The sequence below is a fragment of the Caenorhabditis remanei genome, chromosome III (assembly GCF_010183535.1).
Source record: "Caenorhabditis remanei strain PX506 chromosome III, whole genome shotgun sequence".
Taxonomy (NCBI): Eukaryota; Metazoa; Nematoda; class Chromadorea; order Rhabditida; family Rhabditidae; genus Caenorhabditis; species Caenorhabditis remanei.
In genome coordinates, this window is record NC_071330.1 from 3,012,078 (window position 1) to 3,027,875 (window position 15,798).

A 15,798-nucleotide genomic window follows, 5' to 3' on the forward strand; every position below is an offset into this window, starting at 1 on the left:
ATCAATTAGTAATTGTAACGAGTTGAGCCGATTGAACTGAAACTTTCGCGTTTGTCTGTGAATCAATTTTCCCTCGTTTCCATTGAAATGTCGACTTTCGTATGTTCTTATCCAGAATCAGTAGTACCACAGGGCCGCTGAAAATAATAGAAAATTTCAGATCTTAAATGGGATAAGGAATTTCAAAATTTCTATGATGAGCATGGTAAACTGATGGGTGAAAAACTTTGGCTAACAAACGCTGGCCTAGAAATCCAAATAAAAAAGTTCGGCCAGCACTCTGACCGCTTTGAGTTTTCTTACTAGGGAAGGTCATAGAGTCAGTTTGGAGTCTTGGGAGGACCTAAATTATTGGAAAGCTGATAAAACGCTGCTTTCAATTATATATTTAGTTTTTGCCCTCGAGGCCTGGTATTCGAGAAAAACGAGGTCAAAAATGGGAAAAATGGGAAATTAATACTTTTCTGACACGAGAAAGAAAGTGTTGAAAAGGTAACAATTCTCTATATTTCCAAACTTTGACCTTGTTTTTCTCGAATACCAGGCCTCGAGGGCAAAATCTGGATATATAATTGGAATCGGCGTTTTCTCAGCTCTCTAATGATATAGGTCAACTCAAATCTGACTCTATGACCTTTCCTAATTAGTTTTTCGGACAGAAAACTCGTTATTTTTAAAAATTTTACCAAAAATCACACCTCAACATATAAAAATCATTTCCAACTTGCTGCCCTCCAACAATCAATATCCGAGTCCATGTCCATGTTGTCAATGTATCCAATTTCGTGTTGAGATAAAAGAATTGCACAACCAACAACACTGTAAACCCAGCCGATGTGAACAAAGTGGCCACCGTCATCGAAAATTCCACATGTTTCATATGTTTCCCCATTTTTCTCAATTTCGTCGAAGTGACTATACTGGAGAAAATGATGAAGACAAGGGTTACTGTAGAAATGAGCAGTCGACCGTATGTCGTTCGAGCCCACGAGAAATAGTGATCGTATACGATGACAGATTGACCATTTAGTGGGAGAAAGCTGGTGCGGGCGATGGCAACGGGCCAAGTGAAGATAATAGGGATTAGGAAGATGGCAAGGACCGATTTGAAGCAGTGCTGCATCCAGATCTGGAACAAAGGGGACATCAGGATAAACAGACACACATATAGGTCTAACCGATTTGTGCTGTATCGGATAGCTGACAGATGTATATCGATTGATATTCATTACCAGTGTTGATAGCATTTTTGCCAGTTGCACATACACGTAGACCGACCAATACGGGGTAAGATAATAGGCAGGATCCTTCAATAATGGTAAAAAGAATTCACATATCGGTCGGATATAAGAAGTTAGTCGGTAAAACGAAATGTCGAGGAGCAAGTATAATAGGGACTGAAAAATATATTGGATTCTGGGCTTCCAATTTCAAATTTAGAGTTAACACAACCAAAGATGTGAATTATGAGTCTGGCGCGACGTCGACGCGTTTAAAATTGTGATAATTACAAAAATCAATACTTGTTAAGACCCGGCCCGGATTATTGGCACCAAAATTTTCGAAATTTTAGAAATTTCTTGATTTTTTTTTGCGAAAGAGTCAAGCTTTCGACTATCCTTTCAGAATTAGAAAAAATTCTGAAAAATCCTCAAATTGTTCAAATTTTCGATGAAAAAATGAAAAAATGTCAAAAAATTTGGTTATTTTTTGAAGTCGAAGATTCCCATCGGCCCGGTCCAGGCTTTAACCATTATGCAATTTTCCAAACTACCGCAAAACCTGGGTATATTTGTTTATCTACTATGGACATCCGGACACACCGACAGACCAGAACTCACAACAATTCCATCAACCAAGTGTAGCGTAAAGAACGAGTCTCCAAACAGCTCTCTATCCTTCTTCTTTCGAATAATTGTTATCAAAAAAGAGGAATATAAATATCCAAATGGCAGAATATATGCCAATTGAATGCAGAATTTGATGTATTGAGAGGCATCTGAATCTCCAGAATCACAGTTTGCAGAGCTTCGAAGGGCGTCGTTCGCAGAATTCGTATCAGCCATTCACTCTGGTTGTGATAATGAGGAAGTGGGGGAGGGGAGGGTGTTAACGTGAAAATATTTGGGTATATTAGATTCGGCTCAGTGGACCGGATCGGTTATTTTCGAGTTCTAGTCTGAAGACCATTTAAAGGGCCCGTGTGAAAGAACGCGTGTGAAAGGGCCCGTGGGATTCACAAAAACAATGAGTGAGGGAGAGTGAGAACGTAGTTTGATACGGATGTGTCTCGGCGATTTCACGTCACAGAGTCGCCAGAACATTCTTTAGGATTACGGTATGTGTTAGCGACGTGTCAAGTTTCGAAACCATTTCTCGATCGTCTTCTTCATTGGGGACGTCGTATTTCTCTGTCAAATTCAGAGGACCCATTGGAAGAGGACTCATTTGGCTGGAATCGAAGATGGCTGGTGAGAATTACGACACCGTGGCCGACTAGAAGACCCGCCCATATGTTTTATTTTTTATTTCCATTGCTTTCACGTGTTCTTCCAATTTGATCATCACTTGCACCTTTTTTAATTATCATGCGGGTCTCAAAAATATTTGAAATTTTCGAATAAATGTTTCATTACTCCAAAAAATTGTTAATAGTAAATAGGAATGAAGGATTACAGGGGTTCCGATAGAGTCAGCCTAGTTTGAGAATCGGTCAATCTAATTTGAAAAAGTTCAGATTGCCTGTCGGGTCCCAAAAGACAATCCCCGACATTTCAAAAACCAGCATTATACCGTCCGGCTACCGACGGACCAAAGTGATTATCCGACACGTTTGCGCCAGCGTATTCATTGACCTGCCACAAAGCTCAAACTCTGGATTCCGTCTTTCTAGAAAGGAGATAGAGGCTTCCCTTTTCTTTGTGGGGGCGAGCTGTGTCCGGTGCAGCGGGATTCTCTTCATGACGACATTCAACGAAGATCTCAGTCTGTGGAGGAGCGACGCAGTGATGGATGAATACAATCGGCTACGCACTACAATTGGTCAAGGCCCGATCGACTAAGCTTTTTTATAAGTATATATTTATTAAAGAAAGATTAATGAAATAAAGATTAATAAAATAAAAATATTGAAGAACAATAATATGAATGGTGCAGGAGCGCGGGGGCTACAGATGAAGGAGGAGAAGCAGGTGGCGGGTGGGCGGAGCGTTGGTTTTTTTCCTGGGAGCTTGTGTATATTGATTTTTGTAAAGCAGAAGAAAACTCACTGCCCAGTACGGTCGGCCGTTCCATTCCCGGGCGGGCGCCCTTCATCTCCCCACAGCTCCTTTTGGCGAATCTAAAATATTATATTATTCGAGAAAAAATCGTTTTTTAACTAGTGACTTACCACAGCCAAGAGTGCCTTGGGCTCAGGCGTCCCCGCCCTCGGTGTGGTCGATTCCGGATACGGTGTGTCCGGGCGAGCCTCTTCAGCGTTTACGGTGGTGGTGGTGGCTGCGGGGTTGGAAGCAATCTTCAAAGATAAAACGTTTTTTCAAAAAAAAAAACTAAACCAACCGGCATTTAATTTTTGGGCTACAACAATTTTAGGGTACAACAGGGTACAACTGATTTTAGGGTACAATTTTCGTCATTTTAGGCTACAACTTTCATAATTTTAGGGTACAAAACTGGAAGGGTACAAACATTTTAGGGCACAACTATTTTGGGGTACAAACTTCTGATAATTTTAGGGTACAACTGAATACAATTTTAGGGTACAACCAATATAATTTTAGGGCACAACTAATTTTTGTTGCTAGTTATCGAAATTTTGAGATTTCCTGAAAATTTTGATCCTAGGGTACATAGAATCAGAGACTACAGTGAACCATAAGGTAAATCGAGGAGCTTGAAGTCAATTCGATTCGAAAATATCTACGTTCGAACTCACAGTCGGTTTTCCGATATTAAGATCACCCAAAATGAACTGCTCAATTTCTCCATTCTGTCCTATTTTCACATGACCGAGTTTAACCTAGAAACATGATTACGTCCAACCTATTCACAGTTGTATACTCACTGTTCAAAAAAGATGTCGGAAGCTCTCAGTCTGAAGATATAGATCATCTTTAACTTATCCGGAATCGTGAGCTCTACAGGAGTGTCTTTTCGCCAGGATATCGAGGAATTTGATTTGTATTTGCTCTTTGCAGGATTTTGAAAGGCGCTGCGTTCGCGTCGCGTACAAAATAATTGAGCAGACTGGTAACTTATATAAAACTATAAAAGCATCAACAACGACAAATTTGCTGTATGATAATAATTTTTCGAGATTCACTCACCAGGCGAGTAGGAATATTAGGAACAGAAAATATTTACAAAATAACAGCAAGATTTCTATAATAATAGTAATACAACGACCGAAGCTCACATATCAGTCTGAAGATAGAATACTGACCATCCGCCATCCGCTTATATACCCTCCGATAAATGGGGTGGAGCCTATTGCGGGAAGGATTGCCGTGCGGGCGGTAAACGGAGAAAGGAGGCCCGGTTGGCGGATGGTGTCCGATTGAAAGGTGTCTTTTGTCATCACCGCCCGCCGTTCCCGCAATAGGCTCCGCCCCATTTATCGGAGGTTATGCAACCCTTCGGCAAGGTCTCCCACAGTGCAAAAAAGAACTGCGAAAGGTGGGCCCGCTTGGCGGAAGGTGTCGTCATTACCGCACGCCGTCCCCGCAATAGGCTCCGCCCATTGTGTAGATATAAACAATAAGAGTGTGATAAGAATAGTTAAAAAGATATGATAGAGAGTAAGGATAAGGTAGAAAGTGAGGAAGCGCAGGTATGGAGAGATTTTGAACCAGACCATCAGTTAATGAGATACGCATACATGTATGTATAACACTGCGGATGGCAGAAAGCACGGCCTCCCAAACTGCAAAAAAGAACTGCAAGAAACGTAAATCCGATTTTTTCACGTATTAATTCAATTCTTTTATTTTTGCACTGTAAATGCAGTATTTTCAGGTTTTCAGGCGTCGTAATAGATTAAAAAAGGTCCCATCCATCAGAATTGTGGAAAATTAAATGCTCTATCTAATGAGCCAGAAAACGTGAATTTTGGTCAAAATAACTTTTTTGATACAGAAAAACACATTTTCAGAAAAATGAGATTTTTTGCCATTTCATCCAATATTTCTTTTCCAAGAAATGTAATAGTTTCAGAGCATCCTCGAATGCATTATGTGTGACGAGCCGTGTCAGGGACAGTAAGGAACAGTAAGTCTCTTCATCACAACCTTCAACGAGGAACTCAAGTTCTGGAAAAGTGATGAAGGACGAGTACAATCGACTACGTGCGAGTTGGACTTGGACAGATCGACTGAACGTTTTTTAAAGTATATATATATATTTATTAAAGATTAATAAAAGATTAATAAAAGATTAATAAAATAAAATAAATTTGGCTGCCGGTGCTGGAGCAACAGATGTCGTTGGAATCCACTGAACACTACTTTCCGTGTCTTCCGACGGTGAACGTGATCTTCGGGGAGAAGTTGGGGGGTCCGGAATCTTCTTCTGTTCTTTCGAAAATCCGGATGAATTTGCCACTGAAAATAGATGGATTGTTAAGATAAGTCTTGCAATGATTTGATTACCTGTTTCAGTTTGACGATCTGGCGTCTGGAAATCCACACTGTCTCGATCTGGCATCTTCGGTGGCTCAACAGGGGTTTTCAGCTTGGATTCGTCTCGTGGAGTCGTTGGCTTTGGGACTCGTCGTGTAGCTGCACTGTGGGTCTTTTCTGATTTTCTGAAAATTTAATGTTGTCGCACTATATAGTCTTATAAAAGCTCTAACTCACTATTCACCACCTCTGGAGTGTGAGAGGCATCTGACTCCATAACAAAATCCTTGAGGCTTGAGGTGTGTGGCTTGGTGGAGTCATCAGAGGCTCGTTTTGGCGTTGTTTGGTCCGGTTGGCTGCTGCAGGAGTCCTGTTGCCTTTCCATCTGGCTCTTCTTGCGGTTACCAAAACCAGATGGAACTTTACCGGTCTTGAATGGCGGTTGACCGGTGAGCCTTGCCAATGGTTCCCGAGACGTTGAATCGTGATGATTCGACATTCACTCTGAAAATGTATGAATCGAGAAAGTTTGAAAAAGTAGTGAAGGTTGAGGAAAGATTACGGTTTAAATATCAATTCGAAAATTGGCAACTTTTCGCGGCTCTATCAGAGTTTAGCGTACTTAGCCTATTGTAGCGGATGGAGTGTCTTAAATCACAATTCTGAAGTCACATAATGATTTCCCGTCACATTTTACGTCTATATACCAAATTTCAAAAAAACATGTCGGATAGAACTCCAGATTTGAGGAGGAAAATGAAAAGAACTTTTCAAAATTTTCAATTTTTTCACTTTCCTCTCTGTAAAAATTTTTTGAAAAGAGATATCCATGTTTACTTTCTACGTTGTCATATAAAAATGGTATTTTTAAACCCAAAACTAATCCTACAGCAAAAGTCAAAAATAAAAAAAACAAAAAAAATCAAAGCTTTTCAAGCCAAAAAAAGACTTCCACTCTACGGCTCATTTCTCAGCTATCAGAAGTGATATGTATCACATTTTATGCTTTTTGTGAAAAAACACAATACCCACTTTTCAAACAGATTTCCAGATTCACTCACCTATTTTACCACCGAGACACACGAGTAGGAATATAAGGACAGAAAAAATAAACCAAATAAAAGTAAGTAACAACTAGATGTCTATAATAATAGTAATACAAAGACCGAAGCTCACATATCAGTCTGAAGAGAGAATACTGACTCTTCCGCCGTCAGCAGGCCTTATATACCCCCCGATAAATGGGGCGGAGCCTATTGCGGGGAGGATTACCGTGCGGGCGGTAAACAGTGAAAAGTGGCCCGCTTGGCGGAAGATGTCCGATTGGAAGGTGTCTTTTGTCAGCACCGCCCGCCATCCCCGCAATAGGCTCCGCCCCATTTAGCGGAGGTTATGCAACCCTGCGGATTGCGTCAGTGTTCTCTCTTCAGACCGATACAGTAGCGAGCATAAGTGAGCACCCCTTCGTACTTTCATGTGCATCTCGCCAGAAATGCTATAAAACGAACATACTTTTCAAAAATTGAACACAAAGTCCTTTATCACACACATGGGTTTAAAGCCAGAAAGTATTAAAAATCCCTTCATCCCCATTCGATTGCGTAGCTGGCGGCGGTCCCTTTAGATCAGTCAGAGCGCACTCACACAGAAAATGGTTTGAACAAGCGTAAGAGTTTAAATGTGGGAAAGGTCATACCATTACTCAACCTATGTGGGAATGAAGAAAGGAGAACTCTCTGTCGATTCAAATTGGCAGAGAGTTGGAATGGCTGCGAAAGGCGCTATACATACGATTTTATTGATTTCCATGAAGCAACAGAAAGTTTTCAAGTGGGTACAGAAGCATGAGGGGTAGTAGGGAGGAATAGAAACATCTGAGAAGACTGCCGATTCATTTCGCAAAAAGTTGGAATTACAAACCCAGGAAAGGGGGACTGAAGGCTGGTCAATAGGGGAAGGGGATGGGATTGAATAGGAGATGAGACGCAAATTGGAACAAAAAGTTGGAAGTGGGGAGTAACGTACAATATGAGATAAATGAAACTTAGAATGAATCGATATTTAGTTTTTTCATGTACGGTTGAAAAATGATCAAGAAATCTACAAGTGGTGTTTTCCACTCCGGAGAAAAAGATAACATCCTGTCGATTGCCAAGTGGTTGATACTCTGCGACGCTGTCGCATCCAATGAGAATGAGCTTGGCATTCTCGTTCACAAGGAGTTTGTAGTTATCAAACTGAGGAGTTACAGCCGCCAGAGTGATATGTTTGAGGCGTGATGCTTACCAAACAGAAGAAATCGAATCCGATGTGATTCCTGGTTGCAAACTCAAAGACTTCCTTAGGGTAGAACTTGCAATGCTGTAAGAAAATGGATTAGAAACTGAAAATTTGGGAATATGCAAAGCTCACCTGCCAACAAAACATCGGACCGAGAATCGCGGTTGATTGCTCGACGCACTCTAGTCGACCACAGAGTGGAGTTGCAGATTGTTTTGGTCCGCCGGCTCCGTGATGACATGACGCTCGTTCTTAAAATGGTGGCTACTGTCTTTTGAGATCGGTCTGACAGTCTGAAATTTTTTAAACTAGATTGAGCAATTCTGAAAAACTAGACTTACCCTAACGTCACCCCGTGATAGGAGTAGCTTTTGTTCTGTGGTGATGCACGACACGGCTTTTCAACAATGTTCAGCAATCATCAGTCAAATCCAAAAAAATTGAACTCTGTCCACCATTCTGATGTGAAGACATAAGGGGCGTTCACCGGAGCAATTTGACACAACTCTTCGAATAAAAGTATGATAAATAACAGTTAGATTAAAAAAAAATAGTAATACAATGACCGAAGCTCACATATCGATCTGAAGAGAGAATACTGACTATCCGTCATCCGCAGGCCTTATATACCCTCCGATAAATGGGGCGGAGCCTATGGCGGGGACGGTGGGCGGATAAGATGGCGGAAGATGTCCGGTTGGGAGGTGTCTTTTGGCATCACCGCCCGCCGTTCCGCCGTAGGCTCCGCCTCATTTATCGTAGGTTATGCAACCCTGGGGATTGCGTCAGTGTTCTCTCTTCAGACCGATACAGTAGCGAGCATAAGTGAGTACCCCGTCGTACTTTGATATGTATCTCACCAGACAAGGTCTCCCAAATACCTTTTTTCGAAAATAAGAACTTTCTGATTTCATTAGAAGTGCAAATTTTCACATTTTGATCTGTAGTAATTTCGGAGTCATAGCTGGAAAAAAAATCAGTGACCATTATTGTATGTAGCGTTGGTCAAGATCTTGCGATTACACTTTAGTTTAAGGAGATTGCTCTTGAATTGACCGAGTTATGATGTCTCGAAGTGGTTCAACTCAAAAAACTCGAAAAAATCGAATTGTGTCTGCCATTCTCTGGAAACTCAAAAGGGCACGTAACATTTTTGTTTTGTTCTAGTTAAGATACGGGCTATCATTTCCCAAAATATCTAATAAATCCCAGCGTTTCACCTTGGGTCATTCCCATGTGAGAAATTTTTGAGATGTTTACATTGACTGCCTGTAACTTCTTAGGATATGCCCGTACAAAAAAGTTGTCAACTACAAAAATGCCGATATTTTTAACACGTCGGTAAGGAAATGAATTGTCAACGGTCCAAACTTTGACCTCATTTTTTTTCGAATACCAGGCCTCGAGGGCAAAAACTGAGTATATATTTGGAATCAGCGTTTTCTCAGCTTTCCATCGATATAGGTCTCGACCCCTAACTCAACGGTCACCAGGACCTTTCCTAGTAAGAAATTCCAGCGTTTCACCTTGGGTCATTCCCATGTCAGTTTAGCACTGAAAAAGGGTAATAATTGCGAGAAATTACATTGACGATTGATAACTGTTCAGAGGCCAATTACCTATATCCTGAAAAAGCCAACACATTTCATTTCAGACCCCAATAATTCCATTTTCCCATGCTCTCCTCCGTACCCCATAGAGTGCCGGCGGCTCGGTTCCCGTTACTATGAGAATAGGTGTATATATCAAATCAACGTTTGGTGCTCTTTTCTCTTCTCATAATCCCTGCGTCTCTCCTCTCTCTGTTATCTATAATTTTATCCGCTTCAAAAAGGAGAGAAACAGTGGAAGATGTCCGATTGGGAGGTGTCATTCGCCATCACCGCCCGCCCTCCTTCCAATAGACTCCGCCTCTTTTATCGGAGGGTATATAAGCAAATGGCGGATGGCGGATAGTTAGTATTCTCTCTTCAGACCGATATGTGAGTTTTCGGTCATTGTATTCATATTATTATAGAAATCTAGGTATTATTTATTCTTATTTGATCGGATGACAAGGCTAAGGATGCCAAAATCTCCTCAGCCACGATTTCGAAAGAAAATTCACCACGACTCCAGATATGTCCCAGCGGCTTCTTGTCTACCGTCTTGTGGAACTCTACAGGGACCAGGATGATGTAAAGTAGGTGAAAACCCCCAGTTTGCCTAAACAAGCATTCGTTTTACAGCAAAGAAGAGACGCTCTGCTTCAATCTCAATACTCGCGGAATCAATCAACGGGGTAAAGCGCCCTATTTGGAGGTAAGTTACGTATTTTGAAAAGTTTTTAAAATGAACTTGAGTTACAGGTCGATGCACAGGAAAGTTTCAACTACGAGCTTATCTTTCCAACGTATGATGGGACTGCTGCATACTGCACTTTGGTGATCAATCCGATCGGTGCCAACGGAGGGAAACGAATCTGAAAGCGAGAAGTGCGTCATGGTCTACATCGGGTTCGACAAGGAAAATGACTTACCAGTGAGTTTCAAGTTTATTAGATTACTGAGTTTCAACTGAGTGTTTGCAGGAATTGCGTCGCACCTCGAATCGAAAGACTCAAGGGACTTTTTATGGGTCTGTATGCGTATGCACTTGGTTGACAAATTGCTCAACTCGTATTTTAGTGATTATGTGAGTTGCTATAGAATAATGCATACTTGCAACGGGCCGTGACGAGAATTTCCAAGGCCCGGCCCGGCCCGAAGGCTGAAAAATTTGAACTGAAATTTTGAACGAAAATTTGAATTTTTTTGAATTTTTTCCCAAAAATGTCGAATTTTTGAGTATACTTCAGAATTCAATCAAAAGATAGATATGCGTCAAAAAATTGAAATTTTTAATGTAAAATTTCAAAAAATTTCAAAAAATTTGGTGAAAAATAGGTACCTTTTTTTGAAGCCGGGCCTTCGGGCCGGGCCGGGCCTTCGGGCCGGGCCGGGCCTTGAAAATTCTCTACCGGCCTGGGCCGGGCCGTAAATTTGCAAGTATGGAATAATGTGTTTTGAAAACATTGGAACATTTTCAGAAGGACGTTATCGAGCAAGTTACGAAGGATTACAAAAAAGGAGAGGATTTCATGATTAGTGTCAAAAGCCAGATCACTTTCGTAAGCTACCGTTGAAAACGAAAAAATATCAAATTTTTTTTTTCAAGGTACCGACAAAATAGCGTTGAGCTTGATGAGGCAGACGGAACAAACTGCCTATGATTTCCGGAGCGAACGCGAAGCGATTTCCAATTCCGCTGCTGCTCAAAAGCCCACCCAACACAAAGAGACTGTCAGTGAGAATGTATATAACAAACTCCGCAGACGACGCATAGAGATGGTCAGAGAAGATCGCATGAACATTACTGATCCCCCACGACTCGTAATTAGCGTACAGGTTATCTATGTTATTAAACTTGACGTGATATTTTAATAAATGCACTCCGCACACAAATGTTGTGATTTGACTTCGAGTTTATTTCAGATGATAACTTTTAGAACAACGCAAAATTTCTCAGTACCGTACTCCAAAGAATGGGGTGAAACTAAGCGGTGGACATCGGGACACACAGACCAGAGTTGAGCGGAATTCCGCCTTCCGTCTTCCGCTTTCCGCCACTTTTTTCTTTCCGCCTTCCGCTTTCCGCTCTCCGCCGAAAAATGTTTTATTCCGCCTTCCGCTTTCCGTTTTCCGCCAAAAATTTTCCTATTTCCGCCTTCCGCCTTCCGCCTTCCGCTGTTTAAAGATTTTTTCCTCAGCTTGAAAAATTTGATCACCTATTCCAATTTACTGATATTTTTGTGATTTTTTGCAGCAAAGCTATCAGTGTTTATCAAAAAAACAAAATTTAACTCAAATTTAACCATTTTAGTGTTTTTACTACAAAATAAGGCCAAAATCGTATTTTTGAAAGCGACATTGTGTTCCGCCTTCCGCCTTTTGGCATTTTTTTCCATTCCGCCTTCCGCCTTCCGCCTTCCGCCAAACAATTTTCGCTTCCGCCTTCCGCTCTCCGCTTTCCGCCGATATTTTTTAAAGTCCGCCTTCCGCCTTCCGCTTTCCGCCCAAAAAATGTTCATTCCGCTTTCCGCCTTCCGCCTTCCGCCATTTCAAAAACCGCATTCCGCTCAACTCTGACACAGACAGACTCAGAGGAATGTGTGTTGTGTATTGTTGCTCCTTCCGCGACAGATGGCTCTGTGTCTTTGTCGGGAGTTCTAATGGAATACAAAAACTATAATTATAATTGGGATGCGCGCAATAGAGCAAAACAAGATAGGATAAAGTATCCCGATGTGCGCTACGTCACAACAGAGTAATTAGGCGTGGTACGTATTCAGTAAACATGCACCGTTTAAATTTTGGGAGGAATCATCAACAATGCACTACAAGGGGACTGTGGTGTGCACACCTCTTCCTAGTTATCTGATCGCCAACCGTTAAGATCTTGTTTGTGACACGTGTCACTCTACTCATGTCATGTGTATGCAACAGACTAATTATAAAATTACACGCAAAATTTGGTTGACATGGACATGACATGAATTGGACGACAAAACTTGGCAAAGAACACAAAGAAATTTATTTTTTAACGGATTTAAGAAAAAAGTCATGGTATAAAAAGAGTGAGAAGATAGTTTTGAGGGTTTTGGTATAAAATATGCTTATTGAAAGATCACAGAAGATGGAAAAATACCAAAAACATTGGATTTGGAGCTTCTAACAACGATGGTAGAAGAACAATGGATTGTAGGTTTGTACTTCTTCGCTTACCTTCTTTCACACTGACTGCTAGTGAGAAGATAATCTTGATCAAGATTAACCCTATAATCCAGACTTGTCAAAAATCGGGCCGGCCCGGCTCGGCCCGGCCCGGCCAGGTCGCGCCGGATTCAAAATTGTGTACTCATTTTGAAACACAATTTCTGAAATTTTTCGAAAATTTAGAGTAAAAATGCTTAAATTATCATACATACCGTAAATACTGTATTATAACGGCATGCCGTTATATTTTTCAACTGCCTCCCAGAGAAATTTTGAGGCTTTAAAAACTCATTAAATTTAAACGAAAAACCTTTTTTGGGCATTCTTTTCGTTGATCAAGACGTTATCAATCACGCTGCTTCTAATCAGAAACAATAAAAAACACCGGGATATTCATATTCATGAATTCTGAGTATTGATGGGGTGCCGTTATCATACAGGTGCCGTTATAATACAGTATTTACGGTATTTACCTTTTTATTAAATTTTGAATTTTTATTCGAAAACTTTTTTTTCAAAAAAATTCCAAAAAACATCAAAATTTCAAAAAATTTCCAAATAACATCAACATTTCAAAAATGTTTCAAAACGGGCCGGGCCGTGCCGGGCCGAGAATATTTTTGATTTCGGCCCGGCCCATGACAAGTCGGTTATAATCCCTATAAACCCCAACCGTGTAACTTATATAAATATACCTCTCAAGACTAATGATTTCCCCAGAAAATAGCCTGAAAAGTGCCTGTAATTTTTTTCCGCCAAGTTCCCTTCATTTCCCCTCTTTCGTTTACGTCCACGGCCCCCATCAACCTGAATTAAATTTTGATCTTTCTGAAAGGAAGAAGAAGAAAAACACGAGTTTCTTAACAGCCCCCAAAAAAACAATAATTAGGTCCACTCTACATCTATCTGATCGTCACGTCAAAAAAGTGATCAGAGAGAGTTTCGATCCATTTCTAAGCGTCTCATACGTGCCCTCAGTATCCATATAGAGCGGCCACGGAGAATGTTTTCTACCGGTTAGATGGATAATTCTAATTATCTCACCAAACCTTTCCTCCGTGACGCGGCCTATATGATTGTTTTCAAACTCTGGGTACTGAATGCGCATGGTTATAACCGAGTTCACCATATCCCAATACGACGGACGGTTGTTGCGAACAATCGCCTCATATAGAGTTCTTGTGAGGAACTCATGGTCGAAATTAATCAACCCTACATTCTGGTTGATTAACAGCTTATATATCGAGTCTTCTCCCGAAGTCCTGCCCCACATATAATAGTAAATCTATTATTGCGTCAGGGTACATTGGATGTCAGCTTGGTCTTCAAAATTCCATTTGGCGTTTGGTGGCGATTTGACTCGGGCTTTATCTGAAAAAAAAACATTGAAATATTTGCAATACAGGAGGTGGAGGAGTTTTTTTCATGTAAAAATCCTTATAAGAATTCCGAATATTTAGATAGAGTAATAAAAACAGATGTGTTTGAAAAGAAACAAGCTTTTTAGGGAACAAAATTTGAATTCAGAATTTTGAAAGGCCATAATGTTCAATCGTCGACCAAAATTAATCAAATTTAAGAAAGGCGTAGTTGTCAAGGCCCGGCTTAAAAAAAATTACAATTTTTCCAATTTTTTTTCGAAATTTTTTCAATTTTTCATCGAAAAGAATTGCGGGCAGAATTTCTTTTAATTCTGAATGATAGTCGAAAATTTGACTTTTTCGCGAAAAAATTCAAAAAATTTGACATTCGCGCCAATTTGCCCGGGCCGGGTCCTGATTTCGCTGACAAGGCCGGGCTCGGCCCAACCCGGCCTCTTTCTAAAAGTTCAAGCTGAGTTTTTATTGGCACTTTTAGGGTCGAGTACAATTAAGTGTCCTTCTAGGAAATCCTGTGCATACCAAAAGACAATATCTGTGACAGGCAGGTGTTAGTGAGGGTAAGAAAGAGTGTATAAAAGGCTCAAATGTACAATGGTCGACCATAGGAAAGGACAAGGAAATTCTGTGGAAACCTGAGGACAATATGTATGTGATAGTGGCCGAAACAATAGTCTAGGATGCCTATATAATCCACATCTACAGCTATCTCTATATATATATATATATATATACCTATCTATATCTATCTACTACAGAGATGAACGATTTACGTCCAATTCGTACTACTTTGGTGACACTTTTGCATACAAATATTATTGAAAATGTCAGGAAAATACTATTTGAGCTTTCGAAAAGCAAGTTAGCATCTATTCCATCTCTTGTCGCCATACGACAATGAAGTTGGCACGAAAGTATCATGTTATACCGTAGGAAAATGGTTTCGCCCTAGAGTTTGCAAAACTATTTTTAGAAACTTTTCTCTAGGACACTAGCCTTGAAGCTAGCACGAAATGTCAGAAAAGAGGTGAATGAAGAGAAATTTCACAGTAAGACCCTACAGTAGACTCTCTCGTTTCTCTGCGTCTCTCGTCCCCACCATACTCTCTCGCTTTTCTCTAACCTTTCTCTGCGTCTACATCGAAGAGCCCCCAAAAGCACAGTCTCCCACACGCGAAATGCGCAAGCGTTTTCACGAGAAAAGCGACGATCTGCGTCCTCAAATCTCTAACGCATGCAGAGGGAGCGCGTTTGCACTAAAATTAATCTGAAATGAAACATTTTGGAAAAATGTTTCGTACAACGAGTAGACAACGAATTTCGAAACGGTAAAAAAAGAATAAGATAGAAAATGATCTGAACTATAATTATTATAAAAATCTCAAACGAACAATAGAACACGACTTATGGACAACTGAAAGAGGCGTTCAAAGAATAGTGTGTTTGAAGGACATGTCTAATCTGGAATGAAAATTTTTTTCTTTAGATAGATTCTTTGATATCTGAAATACTTCAAAAAGTGAGAAATTTACTAGAAACAAAACAATTAGTTATCCATGTAATGGGTAATATCGGTATTTAGCACCTTTTGGACGGTTTTAGTCTGGAAACAAAAAAATCGAAAAAATGAAACGGAGCGATTGTAGAGGGTCCCGAGAGAAATATTTACCATTTTAGTTTGATTGATTCTGTTCAGTCCTCAGTGGTTCATGGTCATATCAAATTTCA

At 40.5% G+C, this 15,798-nt stretch overlaps 4 protein-coding genes across 4 annotated transcripts; 1 reads left to right on the plus strand and 3 right to left on the minus strand.

Moving 5' to 3' along the window:
- Nucleotide 1: 1 nt before the first annotated feature.
- GCK72_008754 (uncharacterized protein) lies at nucleotides 2–2,066 on the minus strand (the record flags this gene model as incomplete). Its single annotated transcript, XM_053727021.1, has 4 exons — nucleotides 2–137; nucleotides 699–1,129; nucleotides 1,179–1,307; nucleotides 1,842–2,066. 4 exons carry the CDS (start codon nucleotides 2,064–2,066, stop codon nucleotides 2–4), a joined length of 921 nt encoding a protein of 306 aa, XP_053586598.1.
- Nucleotides 2,067–2,304: 238 nt separating this feature from the next.
- Nucleotides 2,305–3,567, minus strand: GCK72_008755 (uncharacterized protein; the record flags this gene model as incomplete). Its single annotated transcript, XM_053727022.1, has 4 exons — nucleotides 2,305–2,452; nucleotides 3,270–3,340; nucleotides 3,392–3,517; nucleotides 3,562–3,567. The coding sequence occupies 4 exons, from the start codon at nucleotides 3,565–3,567 to the stop codon at nucleotides 2,305–2,307; spliced, it is 351 nt and encodes a 116-aa protein (XP_053586599.1).
- A 1,866-nt stretch (nucleotides 3,568–5,433) lies between these two features.
- GCK72_008756 (uncharacterized protein) lies at nucleotides 5,434–6,117 on the minus strand (the record flags this gene model as incomplete). Its single annotated transcript, XM_003107618.2, has 3 exons — nucleotides 5,434–5,600; nucleotides 5,649–5,777; nucleotides 5,856–6,117. 3 exons carry the CDS (start codon nucleotides 6,115–6,117, stop codon nucleotides 5,434–5,436), a joined length of 558 nt encoding a protein of 185 aa, XP_003107666.2.
- Nucleotides 6,118–10,018: 3,901 nt separating this feature from the next.
- Nucleotides 10,019–10,363, plus strand: GCK72_008757 (uncharacterized protein; the record flags this gene model as incomplete). Its single annotated transcript, XM_053727023.1, has 3 exons — nucleotides 10,019–10,080; nucleotides 10,127–10,199; nucleotides 10,247–10,363. The coding sequence occupies 3 exons, from the start codon at nucleotides 10,019–10,021 to the stop codon at nucleotides 10,361–10,363; spliced, it is 252 nt and encodes an 83-aa protein (XP_053586600.1).
- Between the last annotated feature and the right edge of the window lie 5,435 nt (nucleotides 10,364–15,798).